Raw genomic sequence first — 27,228 nt, forward strand, 5'->3', positions numbered from 1 at the left:
TGTACAATTTTTAATGAAATATAAACTCATTTCTGTTGTACATGTATCTGGGAGTAGAAATTTTAGCTCATAGGGTATGCAGATGTTCAGCTTCAGAAATATTACCAAATTTTCTAAATTTTATACATAATTTATACAATTTTATACATTGTTTATTTCCACCAACAATGTATGAAAATTCTGTTTGTTCTACATACTGCAAATGTTTGACTTTTTTTTCAGTTTTAGTCATTCTGGGATGTACATAGTGCTGTCTCATTCTGGAATTAAATTGAATTGCATTACTCTGATGTTTAATGATTTTGATGAGACTTCTTTTATGTTTATTGACTATTTAAATATCCTCTTTTATAAGATGTTCAAGTCTTTTACTCATTGTTAGTGTGTTACCTTTCCTTTTGGTATATAGTAATTCTGTGTGTGCATATACATACATATGTACATACATAGAAGTCTTTTGTTGAATGTATATAGTTCAAAATACCTTTTCCCTTTCTATGACTTTACTCTCTTTAGGGTGATCTTTTGATAAACAGAAAGTTTTAATGCTAATGTAATTCAATGTATCAATATTTTCTTTTATTGGTAGTGGGTTTTTTTAAAAATCTTTGTCCACCTCAAGATCTAGAAGCTATTTACCTATACTGTTTTCTAGAAGTCTTATTGTTTTACTTTTCTAACTTAAGTTCAAGTTCCCTTTCAAATATATTTCTGTGTATAATATGAAGTAGTAGTCAAGGTTCATTCCTTCCATTTAAGTATCTCGTTGATAAGCACCATTTATGGAAAAACTATCATTTCCTCCACTAAAGTGGTACTTTTGCCACAAATTAGTATACTTTAACCATGTGTGCATGTGTTTCTAAACTTTATATTCTATTTCACTGGTATGTTTATCATTTATCCAATTCCACACTCTTTTAGTTGATGTAACTTTATTGTATTGTTGTTACGTAGGTTCTTCAATTTTGTTCTTGTGGTTCTTTTTCAAGAATTTATATAGCTATTCTAGGTCTTTTGTGTTTCCATATAATTTTTAGATAATTTTTCAGTTTGCACACAAATATGCTTGCATAGTGACTGCAATTTTATTGGATCCTTAGATCAGTTGGACAGAACTAACATATTCAACAATACTGAATTTTCCATTTGCTACCTCCATTTCTGTGTGTCTTTACTTTCAGTAATATTTTCAGTTTTCTTTTTAGAGGTCTTGCACATTGTTCATTAGATTTATTCCTTTGTATCTGATATATTTTTATATTGTAATTTTTAAATTTCTTTTTCTTATTGTTTGTGGCTAGAATATAAAAATACAATTAATTTTTGTATATTGGCTTGTATCCAGAAAACTTGATAAGTTTAATTCCAATAATTTGTAAATTATTTTGGATTATCTATGTATCCAATTATGCCCCCCATTAAAGTGACAGTTCTAGTTCTTATTTCTAAAGAAATTAGCTAGCACCTTCAATACAATGTTAAATAGATGTGGTATGAGCAGACACCTTTTCCTTGTTCCCAATCTCTTGGATGCCTTTCAATATTTCATAATTATGACAATTGCTGTATATTTTTTTGTAGACATGTTGCTTTTAGCTCTCTGCCTATGATGTTTCTTTTTTTTGCTGATATAAAAGCATATCTGGAAACACCACCACCACTTTTTTTTTTTGCAAGGCAGACTCAGAAGACTTTGCATGCAATCAAGTAGCTTGCTTTAAAACAGGAAGATTTTGGCTACTATTATATTATGTTCCTTAGGACAGAAATGATTGACTGTGACAAGATTCATTTATCATTTCAGCATCTTATTTGAGATAGGTTTACTGGGCAGGTCCCACTCTTTTTTTAATAACAACTTCAAATTATAAATAATCATAATTGAGGAATGAGGGATTTTTTTCTTTTAAAAGATTTTTTAATCATTAGACATTATATTTGTTAAAGTATATGAAATTATCTTTCTGGGAAAAGTGCCAATAGAATTTATTTTATCTTAAGAATATTGGTAACAATCAATACTTGCTTATTCCATTCATTTGCCATGAAAAATAAAAATAGGTATTTGTGTTGTACTAAGGGTCTTTTTAAGCCCACTAAAGAGAATGTGTCCAATGCTATTTCCAGAACACTATAGCAACACATGTACATAAACTACATTCTGCAATCTCTTGCTATTGTAGGAATTGCTGCACCCAACTTAGATTATCAGGAAAGGTATAGATAGGGTAAATATAGACTTCTTAGCCCAACATCATAAAACTAAAATGTGACTATGAAAAAAGCATCTCTAAGACTTTAACAGTAGTTTACAAAACTCATGAAGCTTATTATCTCTAGAGGTAGGAAAGAATGAAAATATAAACAATTAAAATGTTTAGATGACTTATGAATGACAGAATCAACATATGTAATTAAGGGAAACTAAAATATTTGTAATACATTCTAACTCTTGACAAATTTGGAAAAGGAGCTATGCCTCCAATGTCTCCCGGATTTATATTCTCAGAAACAGGTCATATAGGTCTGGTTAATAATGGCAGTTATTATGTTTGTGGCTGGGTATGTCTCCCCTTTCTTATGTTATATTGCATTTAAGAGCCAATACTATTCTTGCCTTCTTTCTTTTTTTTTTCTTAGTGTAATGGTTCTCAAACTTAAACCTGTATCAGAATTGTGTGAAAAGTTTATTAAAACCCAGATTGCTGAGGGCTGTAGATTCTGTAAGTCTAGATTTGGGTCTAAGATTTTTAATTTCTAGCAAGGTCCCTTGTAATGCTAATGTTTCTGCTCTCTGGACTACTTGATAACTATGACTCTAAAACTGTTTTTAGTATTCTTTTTTCAGTGGTTGCTTTCCCTCGCAGTATCTATTTTAGGACTTTAAACCTCACATCTTTACAGACTGCCAAAAACAGATTCAACCACTGACGCAAATGTCTGAGTAAGAAAGGTCAGGAATTAAGGAAGCTAAAGACAAATAGTCATTTTATGACTGTTTTTCTATATGGATTTCAACATCCCTTTTAGCCCAATAAACTACAAGTAAAACAGACTGAAGTTGCAGACTATTAAATATTTCTTTGAGGATAATGAGGGGGATCACAGTAGAGATTGAAAGCTGAAAGAATTCCAGTGAAGCAACCAGAATGTTAATGTTCTCTTCTTCTAGGATGATACAATCATGCCATATTATTTATTCATTCACCCAACTATTCAACAATAATTTTCAGTATCTACAGTTAGACAGATATTATGCTATCCACTGAACAAAATAAACACACTCCATGCAAAATGGAACTGACAGTCTATCTGCAGAAATCAACATTAACATAATTTCACAAGTTGTTAGTTGTTTTTTCTTAAAGCTGTGTAACCCTATTCTGCTCAACAGGTAAGATTTTGCAATTTGTGTACTGCATAAACATACCTCCCAAGGGTGGACAGGAGCTAACATTCAGCCCTACCTCCACTTACCTGACACAGAATTCTACTCCCCTAAAGGAATAATCCCCCTCTTCTTTGGACAAACAGTTGAAAACTAAGCTTTCAACTATAGGGTTACATCTACCCACAAGGTATACATTCTTCTGATTTTTCCTCCTTAAAGTTGTGCCTTTAAAAACCATTTGCTCAGATGAACATCTTTTTCTAGGCTAGCATCAGGTTGGAATACTGCTAGCTACCCATACAGCCATCCATCCTCATGATTCTCACAATGCACAATACAAAATGAACTTACTATACTATCAGTTCAAGTGGAGGCTCAGGTGACAGAAATATCTTTGTTAAAATATATTTATTTATGTATCTTAGTAAAGATATATTTATTAAAATATCATAGACGCAAACATCACAAAATACAAAGAAGTAACCAGTTTTGTTCTCAAACCTGGGTGAAAACTAGATCTCAAACCCTGGTTAGAATGCTCCTGTGCGATTTACATGCCTAGAACTGCATTGCATCCCTCAGAGAAGAAAGCTTCTTCCCTCCAAACTGTCCTCTGTTAGGGCAGTACCAAAATACTCAGATAAAGGCACAAAATAGAGACCCTTCCAAGTAGTTATGAAGTTCACCTCAAAGGTGAAAATTCTTGGTTCACTTGGGCTAAGAAATTGTATGCCAATAGCTTTTTATTCCCTTCCTTTAGGACTTGCTACCAGAACTCCTGAGGCAGCACCAGCCTTTTATAGGAATGAAATACCAGCTGTGAGACAGAGGAATCAAGTACATCACTTGCCAGGTGAAAGTGAAAATCTCTTTTATGAACAAACAAGTTTTTCGTATCTACAATTTCCTAAACTTCACAATTTGTCTCAAAAGCTGTACTCTTATTTGTTATGCTAAAAACACAGAACTCTCATGGTGAATGAAGACAAATTTCCCTGGACTAATGGTTAAAACCATGGACACTGACTTCATGAGATAGAAAGCAAGAATTCCTAAGGCTTTTATGAAAGACTTTGAAATTTCTCATATCATTTTGATAGTGTTGTCTTTCTACTCTAAGCCTGAATAATTTCATCAGGCCTATAATATGGAGGGGCAACAGAGAATTTAGGAAAAACTTAAAAGCCAAAAAGCAGGGTGGTTTTGTAAGAAACCTCCATACTTATTTATAATATGATTTAATATTTTCTGTAATCAGACACACAACTATGATGATCATGGAAACTTCACCAAAGAATTATCTCAAAGGGATATGCTCTGTCTCAAAAATAATAAGTAGAAAGAAAGGACCTATAATCTAAATTTAATGCAGTCATTGAATATTTGATGCTGCTCATAGGAACCAAATCAAAATCAAACACCAGTTGTACAGTTTCTTAAATTAGGCATTCATTACCAAATGGTTTGACCATATTGGCAACTTTAAGAAGCATTAATTACCAATGTTCTAGTCCCCAAATAAAGTCAGTAACTAAGAAACCTAAAGATAACTAACTCACAATTTTTCAGACAGCAGTTTCTTTTCTTATGTAATACAACGCCCCTGTGATATGCCTTTTTCGGAGAAAACTGAAGCTTCATAGTATATAAGTAAGTAGACCTAGATTCCAACTGAGTTACATGTGGTTGTAAAGTCTATGTTTTCCCCTTGATTTTCATTAATAAAATGAGAAAAATAAATATAAGAATTACAAAAAATAATCACAGTTGAAATTATATGACACCCAAGCCTGAGAAAGTGAGAAGATCCTTAGTTATGAGGAGACAATGTTTTAACAAAAACAAAAATTTTTAAGAACTTAAGAAATATACTTCACATGAAACATCAAAAATGTAGTTCACCATTTAAGTTCCAGGAAAAACTGGTTTAAAAAATTTTTTATTTTGAATTTATTAAGCTTGTTTGCTGAAAATTATAATCAACATTGATATAGTATTTTAAAGCAAACAAGGTATTTATCATGTGTATTGTCTTACTTAAGCCTAAAGCACCCTGTAAAATTGGTATTGTTCTTATTTTATATGGATGGAGAAATTACAACTAAGAAAATAATTCTATAACTTGCCCAATGTTACCTTGCTAGTAAAAGTCTGAACCAACCCAAATCTTTAGACTTCAAGTTCCTCTGACCCCAAATTATTTGGCCACCTATTATGTGCATTAAAAAAAAAGTGTTTTAAAACAGAGGACCTACTTCTCTCTGGGAGTATATAATTCAAGATAAGAACAGAAATCAAGTTTCATACTCATTTAACACTTGTTCATGTGACACCCAATAAGAAGTCACTGATTCATTAACATCATCTAGATAGATATACATTTTAAGATAGCAAAAAAAGAAGAGTCATGGCATTAAACATTTTTATGCTGGAGCAAATTCTAATAAAGATACACCTTTGCCTAACTATATCATAGACAATTCTGAAAAAGAAAGGGGGTGTGGGGAATAGCAACAAAATTAGAGGCATACAGGCCCTTCAGGGCTCTCCCATGGCATGGTGACTCCAAAATGTGTGTGTGTGGTTTTTTAACTATATACATACTACGTGTTTTTGTCCTGTTTATCTTACTTTATGGATTAGGGAAGATCAAGAAAAACTCATTACTATCTTCCAACCCATCTACCAATTAATCAATAGATAAATAAGCTTTACAAACATTTAAATCTAAACAGCTTATTTTAATTTAGTGTTATTAGATTTATTTATTTTATAGAAGATATCTAGGCCACACAGGTGGTATTAGGAAGACTGTGTTGCTTAGTGGGAAGGACATAGCTATGAAGTCAGAGAAATTTGATCTTACTGTCACTTCCACCATTATAACTCTAGTCAAGTTTAACCTTAACTATGTGCTAGCATTCTGAACATAGATTCTCAGTAATATATAGTACTGGTTATTATAAAAGCAATTATGAACAAACATATTTAAGGCTGAGCATATGATCTCATTCTGGCATAAACTATGGTAAGCCACCAGACTACCCTGCCTCATTACTGTAACTGAATTTGGGAGGCATTAAAGAGTGGAGATGAATAGTCTTGAAAGGTTCATAATCTGGTGCTATATTGTAGGGCTTGGTTACCCAACCTTTAGGTCTGAATTTATAGATAAATATTAATATGTATTTTGCCATCAACCAGTCCTTTCACTCATTTGCATCATCTTTGGTCTCTTATGCCATCGTCCGTAGCAATTTCTAGGTAAGTCAGAAGGTGATAGATGTGATTAGGTAAGTGATTAATCCTATCTGTGGGGATTCTTTACTATGAATTTTGTTTTTTTTTAACTTAGATTTATTAAGATATAATTTACATAGAATTAATACAATTCACCTTCTTTGTATACTGTTATAATTTTTATTTCCTTTGTTCTTATTTTTTAAAATGTGTGCCACAACATTTTAAATTAACAAGATGACCATTTTCCCCAAATCTAACAAGACTAGGATTATAAGAAATCAAACTGTTGTAAGTCTAACATTTGATACAGCAATATTCCCTGCCCCATACTTATGGTACTTATTTGCTGTGTTACTGTCCATAAGCAAATACAGGCAGTTTGTCAAGGTAGAATGGATTAAAGATACTATTCTATGTGAGGATGCACAACATGACTTAAATATTCTTTTATAGAGAATATACCCATTATGAATCAAGTGTGTCATATCACTCTTGAAAAGACAGTGGACTCTTAGGTAGTATTAATGCAGAACAAATACTAGTACCATATACAATTGGAGGCTTTATCAAGTGTGCTGTGTTTAATCCTAGGCACTAGATTTTAAGTAGGACATGTTGCCCAGATAAGTCATTTTTGACATAGACTACGACAGAATGACAATCTTTTCTTACCAAGTTTAATAATGAAATAGTAGCTAACATTGAATGCTTGTTAATATACCACACCATGCTAAATGCTTTACATATATTCCCTTAATTATTGCTGACAATATCACTATGAAGTAGGGACTATTATCCCCACTTTGCAGACAAAGGGAAACAATCTTCCTGAGATTAAGTAACTACCATCCCAGATTCACTCAACTGGCAAATGGATGAGTCATAATTTGAATCCATCTCACTTGTGTTCTTTGTCACTGGGCTTTACTTCAAGGAAACCTGCCTTGGAGAAAAGCAAAGTCTGTGAAGCTTTACAGAGGGAGAAAAAGGGCATCTACCACTTCTAATATGGGTGTTACTATCCTTGTAATTACCACCTTCGATTTCTCATTAGAAAATGGAAGATCAAAGATATGATGAAAAAAAATTTTTTAATTACTCTAAAAAAGGAACCAAAAAAGTATGAAGATATATATAACTAATGATAATTGCCTTTAAAACCTCAGCAAAGTAATATCTACATATCTATCTCTATCTATACATAATTTAACAGCTAAGGACATTATGGGGTCTCATGTGGAAAATATAAACTGCATCTAAGGAAATTACTTTTCGTGGAAGGGTGAAAGTCCTGTAGGTTGGTTAATGTTCATAAATCCAAAAATATTATTTCTCAAAATGTAACCCACCAACCTCTCAGCGTCAGTATCACTTGCAACACTTCTTAAAATACAAATTCCTGCTGACCCAATGAGTGTACCAGAGGTGGCTGCTAAGTCTTTTCAGATGCTTTAAGATCTGGCATGTGACAGCAAAATCCAACTACTCTTTCTCGCACCAAAAATTAGAACTGGGATAAATTAGTAAATGGTTTGAGCTAAAATAGAAGGAAATTTTGTAGCAATTATAGCAACCCCAAATTGCATGTTTTTCAAACAGGTAGGATGTCAAGAATGTTGTAGGATAAATACTTGCATTGAGTAGGTCATTGAACTAGATGACCTGTAAGATTCTTTTGACCCAGGATTCTCTGTCTCTCTTCTCTGTGTACTGTACTAAGCCAGTGTGTAGTGAGAAGTTTCTCTTTCCCATTTTTCTTTGACTAACGATATGAAATGATAGAGGAGTATGTGCTTTAGCTTAGATAACAGCAAAAACTTAGAAATTTAGAGAGCTGCATTCTCAGAAGCACTTTGCAAAGATTAATACATACTGTTTTCATTCTGTACATTTCCAAGACTATATGCCTCTTATTCTCTCTTGCCTTTCTCACCTTCCAACCCAAATTCCTCAAAAATTGATGTATAAGATATTCCTCTAACACTTGAACATACTTTCTCAGTGTGGTTAGCCCTCTTCAGAGTAATCCTTCACCCTTACCTTCTGATCTTACTGCTTTTTTCAACATACTTTCAGCAACTTACTGCACACCTACTCTATACAAATAATTTATTAGGTATTAGGAATACAGCCTCTATCTTTGGAGCACTCAAAGTTTCAGGATGTTACTGGGCAGTAGAGTAAAAAAAAAAAAAACAATACAGTAAAATTTGTTAAGTGTTATAAAGGAGGTGTGCACAAGGTGCTGTGAAAATTAAGATAATGGCACCAGATAAACCTTAAGTTTGAGGCTGCCTTCAGAAAACAGGTGATTTTTTAGCTGCCTTGAAGGATGAATAGGAATTTACAAGTTGGACAAGGGAAGAGAATCATTCTGTGCATAACTAACAGAGGGTCTGTGATTAATATAACTGTTAGTTACCTAATTAATCCTGCATCTACTCAGTCCCTTTCTCTCCACCAGTTACACAATTGAGGATGAGGTCTGTGAGGGTTTCCCCTGGTTTTTAGGTACGAAGTAGTCTACAGGAAAGCAAAAGGCAGATGGTAAAGTGGAGGGGAAATCCCAAAAAGTGGAGATTTGAGAGCCAGAGTAAGTTAGATACTAGAATAGAGGGTATGAGTTTTCCATCAGAAAGAATAGTAGGGAATGGGAGGACATCTGACACTGTGGTCATTGTCCTGCCATACGCATCCAGGCTTATTGACCAACAGGCAGGGACTGTTTGCCCTCTTTTTGAAAGCATCTTTGAATCCATTTTTGAAGTAATTAATACTATATGCATATGTTGAAATACCCTATTTAAGAACAACAGAAGCAATTAAAAAGATAAATTGTGAAACAGATTTTTACATTATAAAGAATTAGTTCCTATTTAAAAATTAAATGAAAGATTGTTCCAAATAGCAGACACCCATTCCCTCGGCCCATATGAATTATGAATCAATTTATAAAATATACTTTAATTGCAATCTCTTCTGAAGAATAAATATCACATGTATTTAGTTTGCCAAATTTTGATATACCTTTTTGTTTATGCTAATTTTAAATTCAAATTACTAAAATTTGATATATTGATTTCCCCTTGATCCTAATAGAATTATTTCATAATGTATTTTTTCATAGAGACAAGTACCTGCTATTATGTCTATTAGAATGATAATACTCAGGTTTCCTTTTTTAAGTAATTTAGCAGGACATATTATAGACAGTAAACTACATGCAACCCACAGGCTAAATACAGCTTGCAACCTATTTTGGTATGACTTGTGACTTAAGAATGGGTTTTTAATTTTTAAATGGTTGGAGAAAAAATAAAAAGTACTATTTCATAACACACAAAAATATATTTAGGTTTATATTATATTTAAGTTTCATAAAATGTGTCCCAGTCATATTCCACTTGAAACATTAAGGATAAAGAATGTTATTTAACAGATATGAAGATTAAGCTGAAAATTGATGCAGGAAATTTTTTCAGGCATATAACTAGGTGGTAACAATTTGGAAATTTGTGAACCATGTTTTCTGATTTTAAAATAAATATTCTTTGTACTATATTATCCTTCATCTTTGTTTTAAAATAACTTTCCTAGTTGTAAAGTAAATCACTCGTTAGAGGTATAAATTAATTGGTAGTATCATTTTGAGCCTTCAATAAGGTCTTAATAGAGAGGAAAGATTGCTAATGTGATTTCCCCTAATATATATCTTTCTGTAACATGCAGTCCAGTTAAATATTTTATGAGATGCCCAATGTAAAATTTGTATTAACAAATAAATAATGAGGAAAGTTTTTCAATAAGCTGTAGAAGTTTTCTTGATTTACAAAGATTTTTCTGATTGTTTGGTTTATGATATTTAAATTCACTTTCAAATATTTTATATTTAAGAGTTTCTTATTTACTGAATTTTAACATTGTAGTATTCAGTGTTGAAGTCATTTTATCTGTCATAGGTTTGATAAAGTTTCCTTGACTACACCACACACCTCTATAATAGATTTTCTATTTCAAAAAAATGTTGAGAGTACATCAGTTTTTACTCTTATCATTGTTACTTATGATCTGGGTTAATACATTTGTTACAATAATCCTTTATCTATTACATTTATCTGAAATTGATTTTTGTTTCTTTCAGAATTAAACAAGAAATCACTCATACTGCATGTGAAAAAAAACATGCAAAGATAAACTTTATTTACTGTAAGAACAGTTGGTTTCCTCATGTTTCTGTTTACATATTAAATATTTATTACTAAATGACAATGAAGTAAGATTGAATATATCTGCTTCCATACATGCTCACTAAATGTAATGTTCATCAGGATTTTAATAATTATACTGTGAGACGTACTATTCCCCCACACTCCTCTTCAATTTTATATAATTAACAACTACCTTTTTCCTTTTTCTGTTGTTTCAGTTAAAGGATCAAGAAAGTTAAGTCTGCCAACAGATCTTAAAGCTGATCTTGGTACGGTAGGCAAAAGCCAACAATTTTAAATTTTCTTACATTCATTTGGCTGAACATTTTTACCAACAGTCCATGAATAACACAAGTTTCCTAGACAAGTGTTTGATGGCTTTCAAAAAAGGCTTCCTTAAAAATCACCATACAGTTCTGTTGGCAGCATTCAACATTTTATTTAACAATCATTTTACAAAATTATGTTTTATAGATCATTACATCCCGAGGTATATAATGTTTTGTTTTCTTTTTATCATGAAAATGTTTTTAAACATTGAATAGTCACACATGTGGAATCTTCATAGCTTTAATTACATCAGTGAACATTGTTTTTCTGAAATGATTTTCCCTATTTTGTATATTAGTATAATTTATAATTAATACCACTTTTTAAAAAGCCTAATACATAAGAGAATGGAGCTCTGGCTATTTTTTTATTTTTTTATTTTAGAGAAGTTATAGAAAATTTGATTCACTTTTAGTTTATCTTTTGTGGTGGTCACAGGTTTATTCATAATTCTAACTGAAATAAATAGGCTTTATTAAATAGGCCTTCATAAATTTTTCTTTCACAACTTTTATCTGCTTGTTTCAGCATGTTCTTTAATTTAACTGAATTACCCTTATTTTCATCTCCTTTATTCTGATTTATGGCTACAGCATTAAATCCTACTAAAATCATGGATAAATAACAAAAGTACTATAATTAATCTTTGCATTATTGAGACTACAAAGCTGTTTCCCATACATTATTTTATTTGATTTTCTTAGCAACTCTTTGAGGTTGTCACTATTCCCAATCTGCCCCCAGCACCCCCAACCCCCAACCCTACTATTCCAAGCAGAAACTGAGGTTATATTGTCAATAAATGGTAAATATTTGAAGTTAGGTCCAGATCATGGTACCCAAATTTTAAGAGGCATATTCACATACCTCATCTCCTTGTATCTAAAAAAATAACAAATATTTAATTACTCTTAAAATCTAATATAATCTTATGTGAAATTCATAATCTTATATAAATTTTAGTGTTTTTTTAGTGAAAGCACTAACATTAGCTGTTATTAGTTCAATATTAAAGAAGTTGTTATAAAGTTAATTAGTATAGTATTTTACCAGTGTAGTTGACAAAGGAAAAATAAACTTTATATTTCTATTTATTGACCTTCTAGTATATGTCAGATACTATGGTGTATGCTTTGTACATACTATCTGAGATAAGGTAGGTGATATTGTTCCCATTTTACAAAAAAGTTAATTGACGCTATGAAAAATTCAGATTTGCCAAATGTCATACAACTAGTAGCAAAATTTAATTTAAATTAACTGTACATCATTATAAAGCTTATAGTGTTACAACTACCTATCATTTTGTGTACCATGTGCTGTGAAATGTCAAATGAAGCCTATTTAAAGAATAACACTTTTCTGTAGAAAAATGTACACTCTGATATTTATTCACATAGTTTCTCATATAATAATTTCTTTGAATGTCAAAAAGGAAAAATAAAAAAGATCCAAGCCCGCTTCTATATTTATTAGAAGTAGCAAAGAAAGCTTTTGTTATAATTCTAATCTGGAGGTCAGGCAGGTGGGATTTGTTTAAATAAATACATTAATAAACAATTTAAACAAATTTAAATTAAGTATACATCAGAGTATCTGTTTATCTTCCTCCCTATTGCTTCATTCTATTTTCATGCACACTTTAAGCAAAGATGAATTAAGAAAACTCAGATATATGTGAAAGAAAATAATCAAGTGCTTGTCACTTCACTTAAAGTATGTTTTGCACTTAAAAGGATTCACAATAACATTTCATTAAATCCTTTGTCTAAGTATGTTGTAAATGTAATTTAATTTTTAAAAGTTGTTTCCCACAAATTTTCAGAGAAAAAGTCATAAGGCTTCTGAAATTGGATAAATGTCTATAAAGTTTTCCAATATAAAACCTTGGTGTAAAATATACCCTGGGTTGCTTGTAACATGCTTTAGGAAGATTATTTTCTGGTAGTGTATAATCCAATAGTAAAGGAGGAAACTGTTTAAGAATCTATTGCAGGAGACCAAGTGAGGGGCTAAAGTAGGATAACAGCAAAGAAAATGAAAAGGAGTCACCATGAGAGACTTTACAACTGATAGGATTAGAACACTGGTGGGAGTGGAACTGATACAGCACAGTAAATAGGAATCAAGGATGAATTTATAGTGTTGAGAATAGCTCTCATAGAGAATACCTGGTTAGAGAGAAAAGAAGAATGAGTTTGAGTTGCTACAGTGATATCCATGTTAACCATTCAGTGTGCAATTAGAAATGTGAGGTTGGAGTGTAGAGGGGATCATCTATATAAAGGTATTAATGACTATGTGTATGAGCTATTCATTGAAGACAAAAGAAAAATAACAAATTAGAAAGCTTTGTATACTAATGTAACTTGGTTACAATAATCCTTTACTGGAGCAGCAGTGTAACAGTAAGAGTTAAATAATAGTAATTATAGAGAAAACCTCATATGTTGGACATTTATGCAGTTAGAACCCTTAAGTAGTTAGCATTTCATAAAGTAAATGCCAGATTCATAGGAAATTGCTTTACACCTAACATTTTTATATTTAGCATAAAACTGTATTGTTTGTCATTTTTAACAAAGAATATGTTTTTCTAATAACATTTTGAATTACAAACCTAAAAATTAATTAATTTTATAGAATTCAAGACATAACTGTATATAATCCAGGGACTGGCACATACTATTATGAATATATTATTACATAAGTATCATAGGATACTATAAATGAAACATAGGCCCCCTGAGCCCTTTAAAAAATCTACAGGATGATCTCCAGCCAATGAAAAGATGCTTGCAAAGGCATGGACAAAGGACAAGAAGTGATTCATTTATTCAACTGTAGAAGTTAAACAACAGAGGCAATATGATTATAAAACAGAATGTAAACTTAAAATCCATGACAATAAAGAATAGTGTAATTTTAAAATTGAGAGATTTAGGTTAGAGAGGTAGTTCAAGTTGCCAACAAGAGTAGATAATACTGTAACTAGATTGGTGGTGAATTGAGAGCAAAGAGGAAGAAAAGTTCTACTAATCTAACTTTCATAAGGGGAAATTAATTTAGTATTATGCATAGATAACAATTCAAAAATAGAGAATTAAGAATAGATCTTCAAGGTAACCTCTAGAAAAGTTAAAATACCCAAAAACATAAAAAAACGGGCAAAATACAATACATATAAAAAAATAATAAAATACAGACCATATAGTGAAAGTAGCTCTAGAAAATATAAAAGAAGATATAACCTATTATAGAAGTGGCAGGATGGAACAAATTCTGTTCATTTCAGCAGACCAGAGATTTCAAGTTCTCTGCTCTGAGCCTGTCAGGACTGCCCTGATCCCAGCCTTCTAGCTTTTGAAAATCAAAAATCATTGTCCCTTGAACAAGTTTTACTAGAGACAATCACTTGTCATGTCTAGAACAGGGATCATACTCAAATTGCCCTTAGCCACAATAACCACAAAGATCATGAATAACCACAAAGAAGAATGGGAGCTAGTGGGTGAAACCTCATAAACTTCAGGAGTACAATGGACACACCCAGGTATTTACTGGGCTCTCAAACCTGATCACATTGTCCTTTGTAGGAGTCAGAAAGATGGTGTCTGGAGGCTAACCCTGTTGCGCTTGAGAATTAATCATGTAGCCTCCACTTTTGTGAAGGGGTTCCCACTAGAGAACAAATTTGCTGGGAATAATGAAGCATAATTCGTTTGTTACTTAAGTATGAAAATGACAAGTGGGTAGGCAAACACACTAAAAAGCCAGCTCATTCAATGGTCCTCAGTTTGGATTGGCCTTCCATCAATGCTCTGCTGGCATCTGGGTCATATGACTCCAAATGCAGAATACTTAAGCATACATTAAAGAAGTAGATGAAAAGCCAAACAGTATACCATGAAGGAGCAAGATGCATTGTGCTTAGCTGATGTCAGAGTTTGGTGGCACAGGTGGCTGGGTCCCAGGGTCAACTTCTCGGCCAGAGCTATGTAGCCTGGGTCAGACATGACAGCACCATATCCATTGCTGATGCTTCAAACAGTGTTCAAGTTTCATTCTTAAAACAAAGTTCCTGCCACTCCTGATTGTATCATTTGTCTCAGAAAAACAGTATTGTAGCTGCTGGCCATGTCTGCTGCCAAGTGCTCTTTAACTAAGATGACAATGCTGCTTGACCTTAGTCTCCAAACTAGGTGTTCCAAAACAGCATCCAGCATTACATGTTAGCCATGAAACACTCCACAGAATGAAGAAGAGAGTCACAATTGCAGACCACAAGACAGAATCTTGGCAATGCTGCACTAGAATAGCATTACTCAAGTATCTATTTATGAGGTAGACAAACAAGATTATCATAAATTTTACCCTGTGGGAATCAACGGAGCCATGTCAATTTGGGATTTCAAGACCTTAGAATCTTCTGTCCAGGGCTTTCAAATATTATAAAGCTGAGTAAACCTCTGTGATCTAGTATGACAAACTACAACTGACTACAGCACTGTCATTTGCATGATGGTGAGGAAAGGCAATCACAAGGAAACACTGAAAACACATCATGCAAGTATCATATGTAGGTTTTGTTTGAATATAATTAGTGAAAGTGTTGAATTTTTAAAGCAGTAGTCTTTTAAAATTTTTAGTTTTTTGCTGCTGCAGACCAAAGCTTCTCTTTAAGTAGTTCATTATGGAAAACTGTCACATTAACTTAAGGGGGCATGTGGGTGGTATGTAAATTATTTCCCAGAAAACTAAGTAAAAATAATGTGTGTTTTTGAAAAGTGACAGAGCTAAGATGAAATATCTCATGTCAATAGATATAAAAATTGAATTATCTTACCAAAGAAAAAGGCTTTCAGCATATATCACAAAACAAAATCCAACAAGAAAAACATCAAGCAAAGTGATTCAAAGGTTAGTAGTCAGACATATTAGATAACTACTATAAAAGAACACCAGAAATTGTGTTAACATCATAGCTGAATTCAGAAATAATAAATTAAATTAGAAAAGCACTTGTATTTATTTAGGAAGTGTGCCAAATAATGAAGGATTTAACTTTTGATTGTATATCAAAAACTGTAAGAAATGAAAGAAACAGTAAGAAGTAAAGAGAAGTGCAATAATAATGACAGATTTTAACATAATTTAATGACAACTCAAAAACCAAAAACAAGAAGGACCACAGAGGAATAGAGAAACAATTTACATGAAAGATTTATTTAATGTATCTTGAACTTCATGTCTTGAAAATGTTATTTTCAAGTACCCATTGAAAAATAAACAAAATTTGAACCCATACTAAAGCCACAAAGAAAATCTCAATACTTAGAAGTGAAATATTACAAGGATTCTTTAATTACAAATTAATAACATAAGATATTAATAACAAAAAATAGAAAACAAAACCACCTCACCATAATTGGAAGATTTTAAATGCTCAAGGAATTCTTGGGCCTGCTTTCTGACTTACTAGATCAGTAGCTACATTTTTTTCATATTGCCAGTAATATGGATATTATATTATAGACTAGGAACCTAGAAACTAGTGAAGCACAACTACAAAATTATTTATCCAAAGTAGAGAACAAAGAAGAAGAGCCAGAGAAAAAACTCCAGACTACATAAAGAAATCTAATATTAAGGAAGATTAGAAAAAATTTACTACAATTCCTTCCAAATGAAATTAATTTCATTAAAACAATAACAAGGACTCCTAAAATAACTCTTTTTAGGATCCTCAAAAAAAGTACAAAAAAATATGTTTGATTTTTTAAAAATAAATTTTGAAGCTAAAACAGGCACAAATGAAAAAAACCAATTAAGAATCATGGGTAACAATGAAAAACAAATACAAACCATCAATAAAGAAATAGAAATTATAAAAAGGAATTAAGTAGACTTCCTGGAGTTAAAAATTAAGTAAGTAAAATGAAAAAATGAGACATTCAGCATCACATTTGAGCCAGCAGAAGAAACTGACCAACTTGAAGATAGTACAATTTAAATGATTGACTCAGGAGCCAAAGGAAAATGAATAGAGGCTAAGGAACTTGTGAGACACCAAGTGTACCATAATATTATGAGAGTATCAGGAAAAAGAAAGAAAGAATATTTGAAGAAATATTGGCTGAAAACTTTCCAAACTTGAAGAGAGACATGAATCTATACATCCAAGAAATTCATCAAATTCCCGAAGTAATAAACTCAGGGACCCACACTGGGACACATTACAATCAAACTTTACAAAGACAAAAGGAAGATCTTCAAAGCAGGGAGAAGTGACTCTTCACATATAAGGGATCCTCCATGAGATTAATAGCCAATCCACATCAGAAAGCATAGACACCAGAAGACAGTGGGATGACATATTAAAAGTGCTGGGGGTAAAAAAAACTGTCAACAAAGAATTCTTTATCTGGCAAAACTTCCCTTCAAAAATGAAAGAAAAATTAAGACATTCCCAAATAAATAAACAAAAGCAAATAGAACTCATTGCCCTCCCTAAAAGAAATACTAAAGGGAGTCCTGCAGGCTGAAATCAAAGGACATTAGACAATAACTTGAAGCCATATAAAGAACACCAGTAAAAGTGACTATATAGGTAAACATAAACACAGTATTATATTTTTTGTTTTACAATTCCTTTTTGTTTCCTACATGATTTGAGAAACGTAGTATAAAATTATAAATATTTCTTAATAGGCATGCAATGTATAAAGATATTAAAATGACAATATAAGGAGGTGATGGAATGTATAAGTTTTGTATGCAATTGAAGCTGTTAGTATTAATTCATAATGTTGTTATAAATGTAGGATGTTAATTGTAATCACCAAGGTAACCAGTAAGAAAATACGTAAAAAAGTTTATATAAAAGGAAATGTAGAGAGACTAAAAGGATACACTAGGAAAGCATAAATCAAAACAAAAAGTCAATATTGGATCGATTTAAGAATAATAAAAGATATACTTTTCAAAAATAAATAGAAAATGATAGAAGTATATGCTTCCTTATCAGTAATCACTTAAATGTAATGGATTAAACTCACCAATTAAAAGGTACTGGCGGAATGTATTTTTTAAATACATGATACAAATATGTATTGTCTATAAGAGACATTTTAAATGAAAAATCACAAATAGGTTAAAATTAAAAGGATGGAAAAAAAGATATTCCATGCAAATAGCAACCAAAAGAGCTTGTGAAGAAATATTAAAATCAAAGAAAGTAAACTTTTATGTCAAAACTCTTACAAGACAAGGACATTAGACATTGATAAAAGGATCAGTTTGGTGAAAATGTGTAACAGTTGTTAACAAATATGCACCTCATAACATAGCCCAAAATATATGATGCAAACATTAACAGAATTGAAGGAAGAATTAGTAATAGTGGGAAAATTCAATAATCTGATTTTAATAAAGAAAATCTAGACAGGAGATCAAAAAAGAAGTAGAGGACTTGAGTAACACTACATGCCAACTAGCCTTAACAGACATATAGAATACCCCACACAATTGTAGAATATATATTCTTCTCAAGTCCACATGAAACATCCTATAAGATAGAACATATTTTAGGCCACAAGTCTCAATAAATTTGAAAAGGTTAAAATGACACGTATTTTTGTGTCTAACCACAATGGAATGAAACTAGAAATCAGAAGTAAAACTGGAAGATGCACAAAATTTTGAAATTAAGCAGCAGACTCTTAACCAGAAAGACACAGCTAAGGGGAAATTTGTAACTGTAAATGCACACATTAAAAAGAAAAAAGATCTCAAATCAATAACCTAAGTCTACACCTTAACAAACTAAAAAAGGCCAAATTAAGCCCAAAGCTAGCAGAAGGAAATAATAAAGATTAGAGAGAAGATAAAAAAGAGAATAGAAAAACAATAATCAACAAAATCAAAAGCTGGCTCTTTGAAAAGATAAACAAATTGACAAACACTTACCAAGACTGACCAAGAAAAATAAAATGCAAATAATTAAAATAAGAAAGTGGGGACATTGCTATAAACCTTACAAAAGAGGATTATAGCAGAATACTATGAACAATTGAATGCCAACATTAGAAAACCTAGATGAAAATATGCAAATGCCTCAGAATACATGAATTACCAGAACTGACTTCAGAAGAAAGAGAAAATCTGAACATAGTTATAACAAGACTGAAAGTAATTGAATCAATACTTAAAATCTTCTGACAGAATTCTAGGATGAGATACCTTCACTGATAAACTCTACCATATATTTTAAAAAGAATTAACATCAGTCCGTCCAAAAAACAGAATAGGAGGAACACTTTCTAACTCATTCTATGGAACAACATTACCCTAATCAAAGCAAGATAAAGACCACCACAAGAAAATAAAATTGGAATCCAACATCCCTTAAAAATATACATGTAGGACAATGACTGTAATGGGGTATGTGAGGGGAGTCTAGTAAACATAATGTTCCTCATGTAATTGTAGATTAATGATACCAAAATAAAAAATACATAAAATATATACATATATATATACATGTAAAAATCCTCAAAAATACTAAAAATAGAAATCAACAGCATATTAAAAGGATTAATACCATGACCAAGTGGGATTTATCCCAAAAATGCAGGGGGAGTTCAACAGAATTAAAAATGTAAAAACCACACTAATAGAATGAAGGGGAAAAATTACTCATTATCATCTCAATGAAGAGAAAGGATTTAACAGAGTTGAATACCCTTTCATGATAAAAACATTCATAAAACTAAGAATGGAAGGGAATTTTCTCAAACTGGTAAAGAGCATTCCTGAAAAACCCACAGACAACATCCTCCTCAATGATGAAAGACTGCAAACTTTCTTAAGATGAAGAATAAGATATGGATGCCCATTTTCACCCCTTCTATTCTATATTGTACTGAAAGTTCTAGCCAAAAAAGTAGACAAGATAAAGAAAAGGCATCCAAATTGGAAAAGAAAAAGTAAACCTATCACTATTAACAAATGGCATGACCTTACCTATAAAAAAAAAACACACAAAGCAACTAGACCTAATGAATTCATCAAAATTTCAGGGTACAAGATAAATACACAAAAATCAGTTGTATTTCTATGACAGCAATGAAATTTTTGAAAAATTATTTTTTAAATTCCATTTACAAGCCTCCAAAAGACTATCTAGAAATAAATTTAACCAAGGGGGTATAAGACTTCTACATTGAAAACTACAAAACACTGCTGAAATAAATTAAATATCGAAACAAATGAAGACATCACCTGTTCATGGATTGGAAGGCTTAAATTGTTTAAATATCAATACTACCCAAAACAATCTAACAGATTCAATATACCAAAATACCAGTAGCCCTTTTTGCAAAATGGAAAAACTTATCCTAAATTTCGTGTAGAAATGCTAAAGCAAGACTAGTCAAAACTATATTGATGAAGAATGTTGGAAGACTCTCACTTTCCAATTTCAAAACTTCCTACATAACTATAGAATCAAAACAGTGTGGTACTGGCAAAAAGATAGAGCTATAGACTAATGGAATAGGATTGAGAGTCCAGAAATAAAACCACACATCTATTACTAATTGATTTCCAATAAGTTACCAGGACCATTCAATGGGGAACAAAATAGTCTCTTCAACAAAAGGTACTGAGACAACTGGAAAGCCATGTGCAAAAGTAAGGAAGCAGACAATTACCTCAAGCCACATACAAAAAAATGGATCAATACCGTAAGAGCTTAAATTAGAAAACTCTTAGAAGAAAATGGGAAAAACTTCATGATCTTGAATTTGGCAATGGGTCATTTAATTTGTTACATAATGACACTAAAATGCAAACAACAACAAAATGGTAGATTGGACTTCATCAAAATGAAAACTTTTGCACATCAAAGAATGTTATTAAGAAAGTGAAAAGACAGCCTACAAAAGAAAATATTTGCAAATCAAGTCTGATAAGGGTCTACAATCCAGAATATACAGGGAACTCCTAACGTTCCACAACAAGCAGCTTGATTCAAACATGGGCAAAAGATTTACATAGACATGTCACCAAAGAAGATATACAAATAGCAAATAAGCAAGTGACAAGATATTCAACATCACTAATCATTAGGGGACTGCAATTCAAAACCACACTGAGATACCACCTCATACCAAATAGGTGATGGATAGCATCAAAAATAAATAAACAAACAAATAAATAAATAAATAAAGTGTTGTCAAGGATGTTGAGAAATTGGAACTCTTGTGCATTGTTGGTGGGAAGGGGCAATGGTACAGCTGCTATGGGAAATATTACAGTGGATCCTCAAAAAATTAAAAATAGAATTATCATATGATCCAGCATGCCCACTTATGGGTATATACACAAAGGTACTGATAAGCATAGTCTCAAAGAGATATTCATACACAAACATTCATAGGAGCATTATTGATAATAGCTGAAATGTGGAAACAACCAAAGTGTCCAACAATAGATGAATGGATAAGCAGAATGTGGTATATTCATGCACTAAATTTTTTCAGCCCTAAAAAGGAAGGAAATTCTGAAATTCTGACATACGCTACAACATGGATATAAGATTTGAAATTGATGTACATTTGATATTTTAAAATATAAATAATTCCACTGAAAAGAGAGATTTTTCAGAGGAATAAATAAGATGATTTTAAAATTCATCTGAAAAAGTAAACAGATAAGAATAGCCAAGAAAATTCTGAAAAACAGAATTATGAGATCTAGCCCCAAAGATACTAAAATACAGTACAATGTTACAGTTTAAAACATCTATAATAATAATTTTACCATTTTTGGTATTGATGTGTGAAAAGTTCAATCATTGGAACAAAATAGAAAATATAGAAATAGACACAAATGCATACAGAAATTTTGTACTTGTAAAGAAGCAGCCTTTAAAATGAATGGGGTAAAGTTAGATCATTCAGTAATTGGTATTAGAACCATTAATAGGCATCTGAAAAATAATCTCAAAACAAAATAAATCCTAGATGATAAAAATATAAATGTATGAGGAGAAACTATAAAGGTACTAGAAGAAAACATGGGAAAATATTTTTCTAATATTGGAGCAAAGAAGGCTTTACTAGAGGTAGCACAAAACTTACAACCCATTAAGAAAAAAGCAAATGGTTAATGAATTTGATTATATAAAAATAATCAATAGATGAAACAAGACAAATTATGTTTTGCAATAAATTTGACAGGCAAGACTAATTTCTGTAATGTGCAAAGTACTCGTACATAAAATCAAGAAAAAGAACAGTGCACTAGAAAGTTTACAAAGGATAAGTACTGGTAGTTCACAGAGAGTTTACAAAGGATAAGTACTGGTAGTTCACAGAGAAATCTGAGTCTTTAAGATAAATAAAGATATCCATCACTTATTATTAAAGAAATTAATATTCAGACAATTTTTTTCCTATTAGAAAAATAAATAGAGAATTGCATAAAGCAAAATATTGGTAAAGATGTAGGGGTATTGGAGTTCTTATATATTGTTGCTGGGAATGTAAATTTAAACTTTTTGAGAAACATTTTGCAATAAAAATCTAAAATGTATATTCTTTTGCCCAGTTTCAATTCTGAGAATTCATCTTACAGATATAATCACACATTGTGCAAAGAAGTACAACTACTGTCAATAAGACTTGTTTTGAAATAGTAAAAGACTGAAAGCCAAATTTCCATTATTAAGGAAAATGTAAGTCAATTGTTGTATAGCCCTAAAGTGGAAACTTTCTCCCTATATACATAATTATTATATACTAAAAACAATTAGGTAGATCTATATAAAATAGTCTCCAAGATACAGTGTGAGATGAAAAAAAATGAAGGCATAAAATACTGTGAAATATATTTCCACTTCTATTTTTTAAAAATGATTAGACTAAGCATAATACCCTCTAGCTCCATCCATGTTGTTGTGAATGGTAGGATCTATTTTTTTCTTATGGCTGAGTAATATTCCATTATGTATATGGTGAAATAAGCCAGGTGGAGAAAGACAAGTACCAAATGATTTCACTCGTATGTGGAGTATAAGAACAAAGGAAAACTGAAGGAACAAAACAGCAGCAGAATCACAGAACCCAAGAGTGGACTAATAGTTACCAAAGGGAAAGGGACTGGGGATGGGTGGGAAGGGAGGGACAAGGGCGGGGGAATAAAAGGGGGCATTATGATTAGCATGTATAGTGTGGGGTGGGGCATGGGGAGAGCTGTGCAACACAGAGAGGACAAGTAGTGATTTTACAGCATCCTATATGCTGATGGACAGTGACTGTGAAGGGGTATGTGGGGGGGACTTGGTGAAGGGGGAAGCCTAGTAAACATAATGTTCTTCATGTAATAGTATATTAATGATACCAAAAAAATATGATTAGACTAATTCTGGAGAGATACTCAAAGAAAATGTTACCATTCTTTGTCGATAGGGAGATTAGACTGAAGGAATTAAGCCAAAATTTTTTATTTGAAAAAGAAAAAGTAAACTGGAGGTATAAACTACCACACCAAAAAAACACTGTTAGAACATAACATTGCATAATATAACCAATAGTCATAATATGTATAATACTCAGTCTTAATCTTCTTAACCAAATAATTTTAATTCTATATATTAGAAGACTTTCTACTCCAAAGGAATAGTTTCAAATTATTTATTATAAATTTTCACATATATGATTTAGGAAGGATATACTGTTAGTACAGTTTATTGTGAAAGGAAGGTTCAGACCCAAAATATTCAGAAAAAGTGATGATTGATTTGCAAGTGTTTTACAGGAAGGTCATATTTTGAAGAACTGTCTCACTCACTGTAAAATACAACAGGTATTTCAAACAAAAAAAGTTTTTTTCAAGGTTAAGGTAAACTTGGTCATATGGGGTGAGGAGACTTTTACCCATATGGTTATTATATGTCAGTATTGAAAATGGTAATGGATGCCCACCAAGTTCAGGAGAACAATGCATGAACAAAATGAGAATTTTAACAATGAGAGAAAACAAAATACCAAACAGAAGTCACAGACCTGAAAGATACAATAACTGCTCAAAATTTTAATAGAGGGATTTGACCACAGACTATATGAAGTGGAAGAAAAGATCAGTATACTCAGGACAGTGGATTTAATCCAATCAAAGAAGCAAAAAGAAAAAAAGATTGAAAAAGAGTGAAGAAAACTTAAGGAACTCATGGGACTATAACAGGTTAATCAATATTTACAGTACAGGAATCCCAGAAGGAAAAGAGGGAAAAAGAGAAGAAAGTTTGATTAAGAGAAATAATGCCAGACAACTTCCTGGGGAAGGAAATAAACATCCAGATCCAGTAGCCTAATAAGTTCAAAATAAGACAAAACCAAAGAGACCCATACCAAGACACATAATTGTCAAAAGTTAAAAACAAGGAAGAATCTTAAAAACAGTGAGGAAACCAACTTCTATGAACAAAAGCATCCCCATATGACTATCAGCAGAATTGTCAGAAAATTTAAGAACAGAACAGAGCAGCAACATGATATATTCAAAGTGCTGAAAGAAAAAAACTTTCAACCATAAATACTTTATCAGAAAATTTGTCCTTTAGAATTGAAATAGAGATAGTTTCCCAGACAAGCAAATGCTGAAGGAGTTCATTACTATACTGACCTTATAAAAATTGTTAAAGGAACTTCTTTAATTTGAAACAAAAGTGATAATTAGTAACAGGAAAACATAGGACAGCATAAATCTCACCTTGAAAAGGTAAATATGCAGTAAAATTCAGAATAATCTAGTGTAATGCACGTGGGTAAATCACTTATAAATCTAGTATGATGGCTAAAAGACAAAAAAGGTAGTTACACAAGATAAAAACATGTAAATTGTAACATAAGATGTGGAAGGAAGGATCAAAATGTAGGTCTTAGAAAGCATTTGAACTCAAGTTCTTATAAACATAGACTACAAATATGTTTGTATATCTAAAACTAATACAATATTATATGTTCAAAAAATGCAAATTTTAAGCAACTTAAATAAATAGAAGTTTTAGATAAGCCTCTGGTAACACAAAGCAAATGGCTATAATAGACACATAAAAGAGAAAGGAATTTAAGCATAAAATAAAAAATAAAGACAGCAAGAAAATAAGGAAAAAAAATTACAAAACAGCCAGAAAATAATTCTTAAAAAGACTATAAGGTCATACCTATCAACATTTACTTTAAATGTAAACTGAGTAAATTCTCCAATCAGAAGACAAAGAGTGGTTAAATTGATTATTTTAAAAAGACACAACTATATCCTGCCTACAACAGACTGATTTCAGTTATAGGTACACATCAGACTGAAAGTGAAGGGATGGGAAAAAATACTCCATGCAAACTGTGAACAAAGAAAGCAGGGACAGCTACACTTAGATAAAGTAGATTTTAAGTCAAAAACTGTCACAAGAAACAGAGAAGGCCATTATGTAATGATAAAAGGGTCAATCCAACAGGAGGATATAATGTTTGTAAATATTTACACACCCAACAAGGAGCACCTAAATATACAAAGTAAATATTAACAGACCTAGAGGGAGAAATGGCAATACAAATACTATGGGGCTTCGATACCCCACTTTCATCAATGGATAGATTATCCAGACAGAAAATCAATAAGGAAACATTGGGCTTAAACAACACATTTGACCAGATGGACAAGTAGACATTTACAGAACATTCTATCTAAAAGCAACATAATACATAATCTCAAGTACACATGGAACATTCTCAGGATTGATTGTATGTTAGGACACAAAACAAGTTTTAATAAATTGAAGAAGACTGAAATAATATCAGGCCCCTTTTCAGACCACAACAATGTGCAACTAGAAATCAATTACAAGATGAAAACTGGAAAACTCACAAATACTTGGAGATTAAACAACATGAGGCTGAACAACCAGTGGGTCAAAGAAGAAATTAAAAGAGAAATTTAAAGATATCTTGAGACAAAATGTAAATAAAACACACCAAAACTTATGGGATGCAGCAAAAGTAGTTCTAAGAGGGAATTTCTTAGCTATAAATGCCTATATTAAAAAACAAGAAAGATCTCAAACAATCTAACTTTACATTCAAAGAACTAGAAGAAGGATAGATGAAGCCCAAAATTAGTAGAAGGAAGGAAACAAAGATCAGGTCAAAAGTAAATGAAATAGACCACAAGGACAGTACATAAAAAGAAAAATCAATGAAAATAAGAGCTGGTTTTTTAAAAAGATAAAATAGACAAAATTTTAGCCAGATTCACCAAGAAAAAGAGGACTCAGAATTGAGAGAGGATATGTTACAACTAATATCACAGAAATACAAAGGATCATGAGACCACTGTGAATAGTTATATGCCAAAATATTGATAACCTAGAAGTGGATAAATTCTTAGAAAATACAACCTACCAAGACTGAATCCAAAGAATAAAAAATCTGAACAGACCAATTAGTAGTGAGGACATTGAATTAGTAATCAAAAATCCCTCAACAAAGCAAATCCTGGAACCAGATGGCTTCACTAGAAAATTCTACCAAACTTTTAATGAATTAATACTGATTCTTCTCAAACTCTTCCAAAAAATAGAAGAAGAGGAGACACTTCCAAATTCATTTTTCAAAGCTAGGATTACACTGACACCAAAACCAGACAAGGAAACTACAACAAAAAAATTTCAGGCTGATATTTCTGATGAACATAGATGCAAAAGTGTTCAACAAAATATTAGCAAACCAAGTCAACAATATATTAAGGATCATATGATCAAGTCATATTTATTCCAGGGATGAAAGGATGGTTCAACATCTGCAAATCAATCATTGTGATACATCCCACTAACAAAATGAAGAATAAGAATCTTAATAGATACAGAAAAAGCATGACAAAATTCAATGTCTATTTTTTAATGATAAAAACTCACAACAAAGTGGATATTGAGGGAATGTGCCTCAGTATTAATAAAGACCATATATGAAATGCCCAAAGCTTGACATCATA

The 27,228-nt window shown here is 31.7% G+C and overlaps 1 protein-coding gene and 1 pseudogene across 6 annotated transcripts in view; both read left to right on the plus strand.

Annotated features, from left to right (window-relative positions):
- STXBP5L (syntaxin binding protein 5L) overlaps positions 1-27,228 on the plus strand; it is a 387,143-nt gene that overhangs the window by 318,560 nt on the left and 41,355 nt on the right. For 3 of the 6 annotated variants that reach the window (XM_036883434.2, XM_036883437.2, XM_036883435.2), the window contains 2 exons: positions 4,155-4,247; positions 11,064-11,114. The exons of 2 other annotated variants lie outside the window; for them this stretch is intronic. In XM_036883434.2, coding sequence (XP_036739329.2) covers positions 4,155-4,247; positions 11,064-11,114 — 144 coding nt within the window. The remainder of the gene's footprint in view (positions 1-4,154; positions 4,248-11,063; positions 11,115-27,228) is intronic. One more of the 6 variants, XM_036883436.2, reaches the window with a different exon arrangement.
- On the plus strand, positions 14,596-15,630 carry LOC118911416 (actin-related protein 2/3 complex subunit 1A-like; annotated as a pseudogene).

The sequence above is a fragment of the Manis pentadactyla genome, chromosome 1, assembly GCF_030020395.1.
Source record: "Manis pentadactyla isolate mManPen7 chromosome 1, mManPen7.hap1, whole genome shotgun sequence".
NCBI classification, from domain to species: domain Eukaryota; kingdom Metazoa; phylum Chordata; class Mammalia; order Pholidota; family Manidae; genus Manis; species Manis pentadactyla.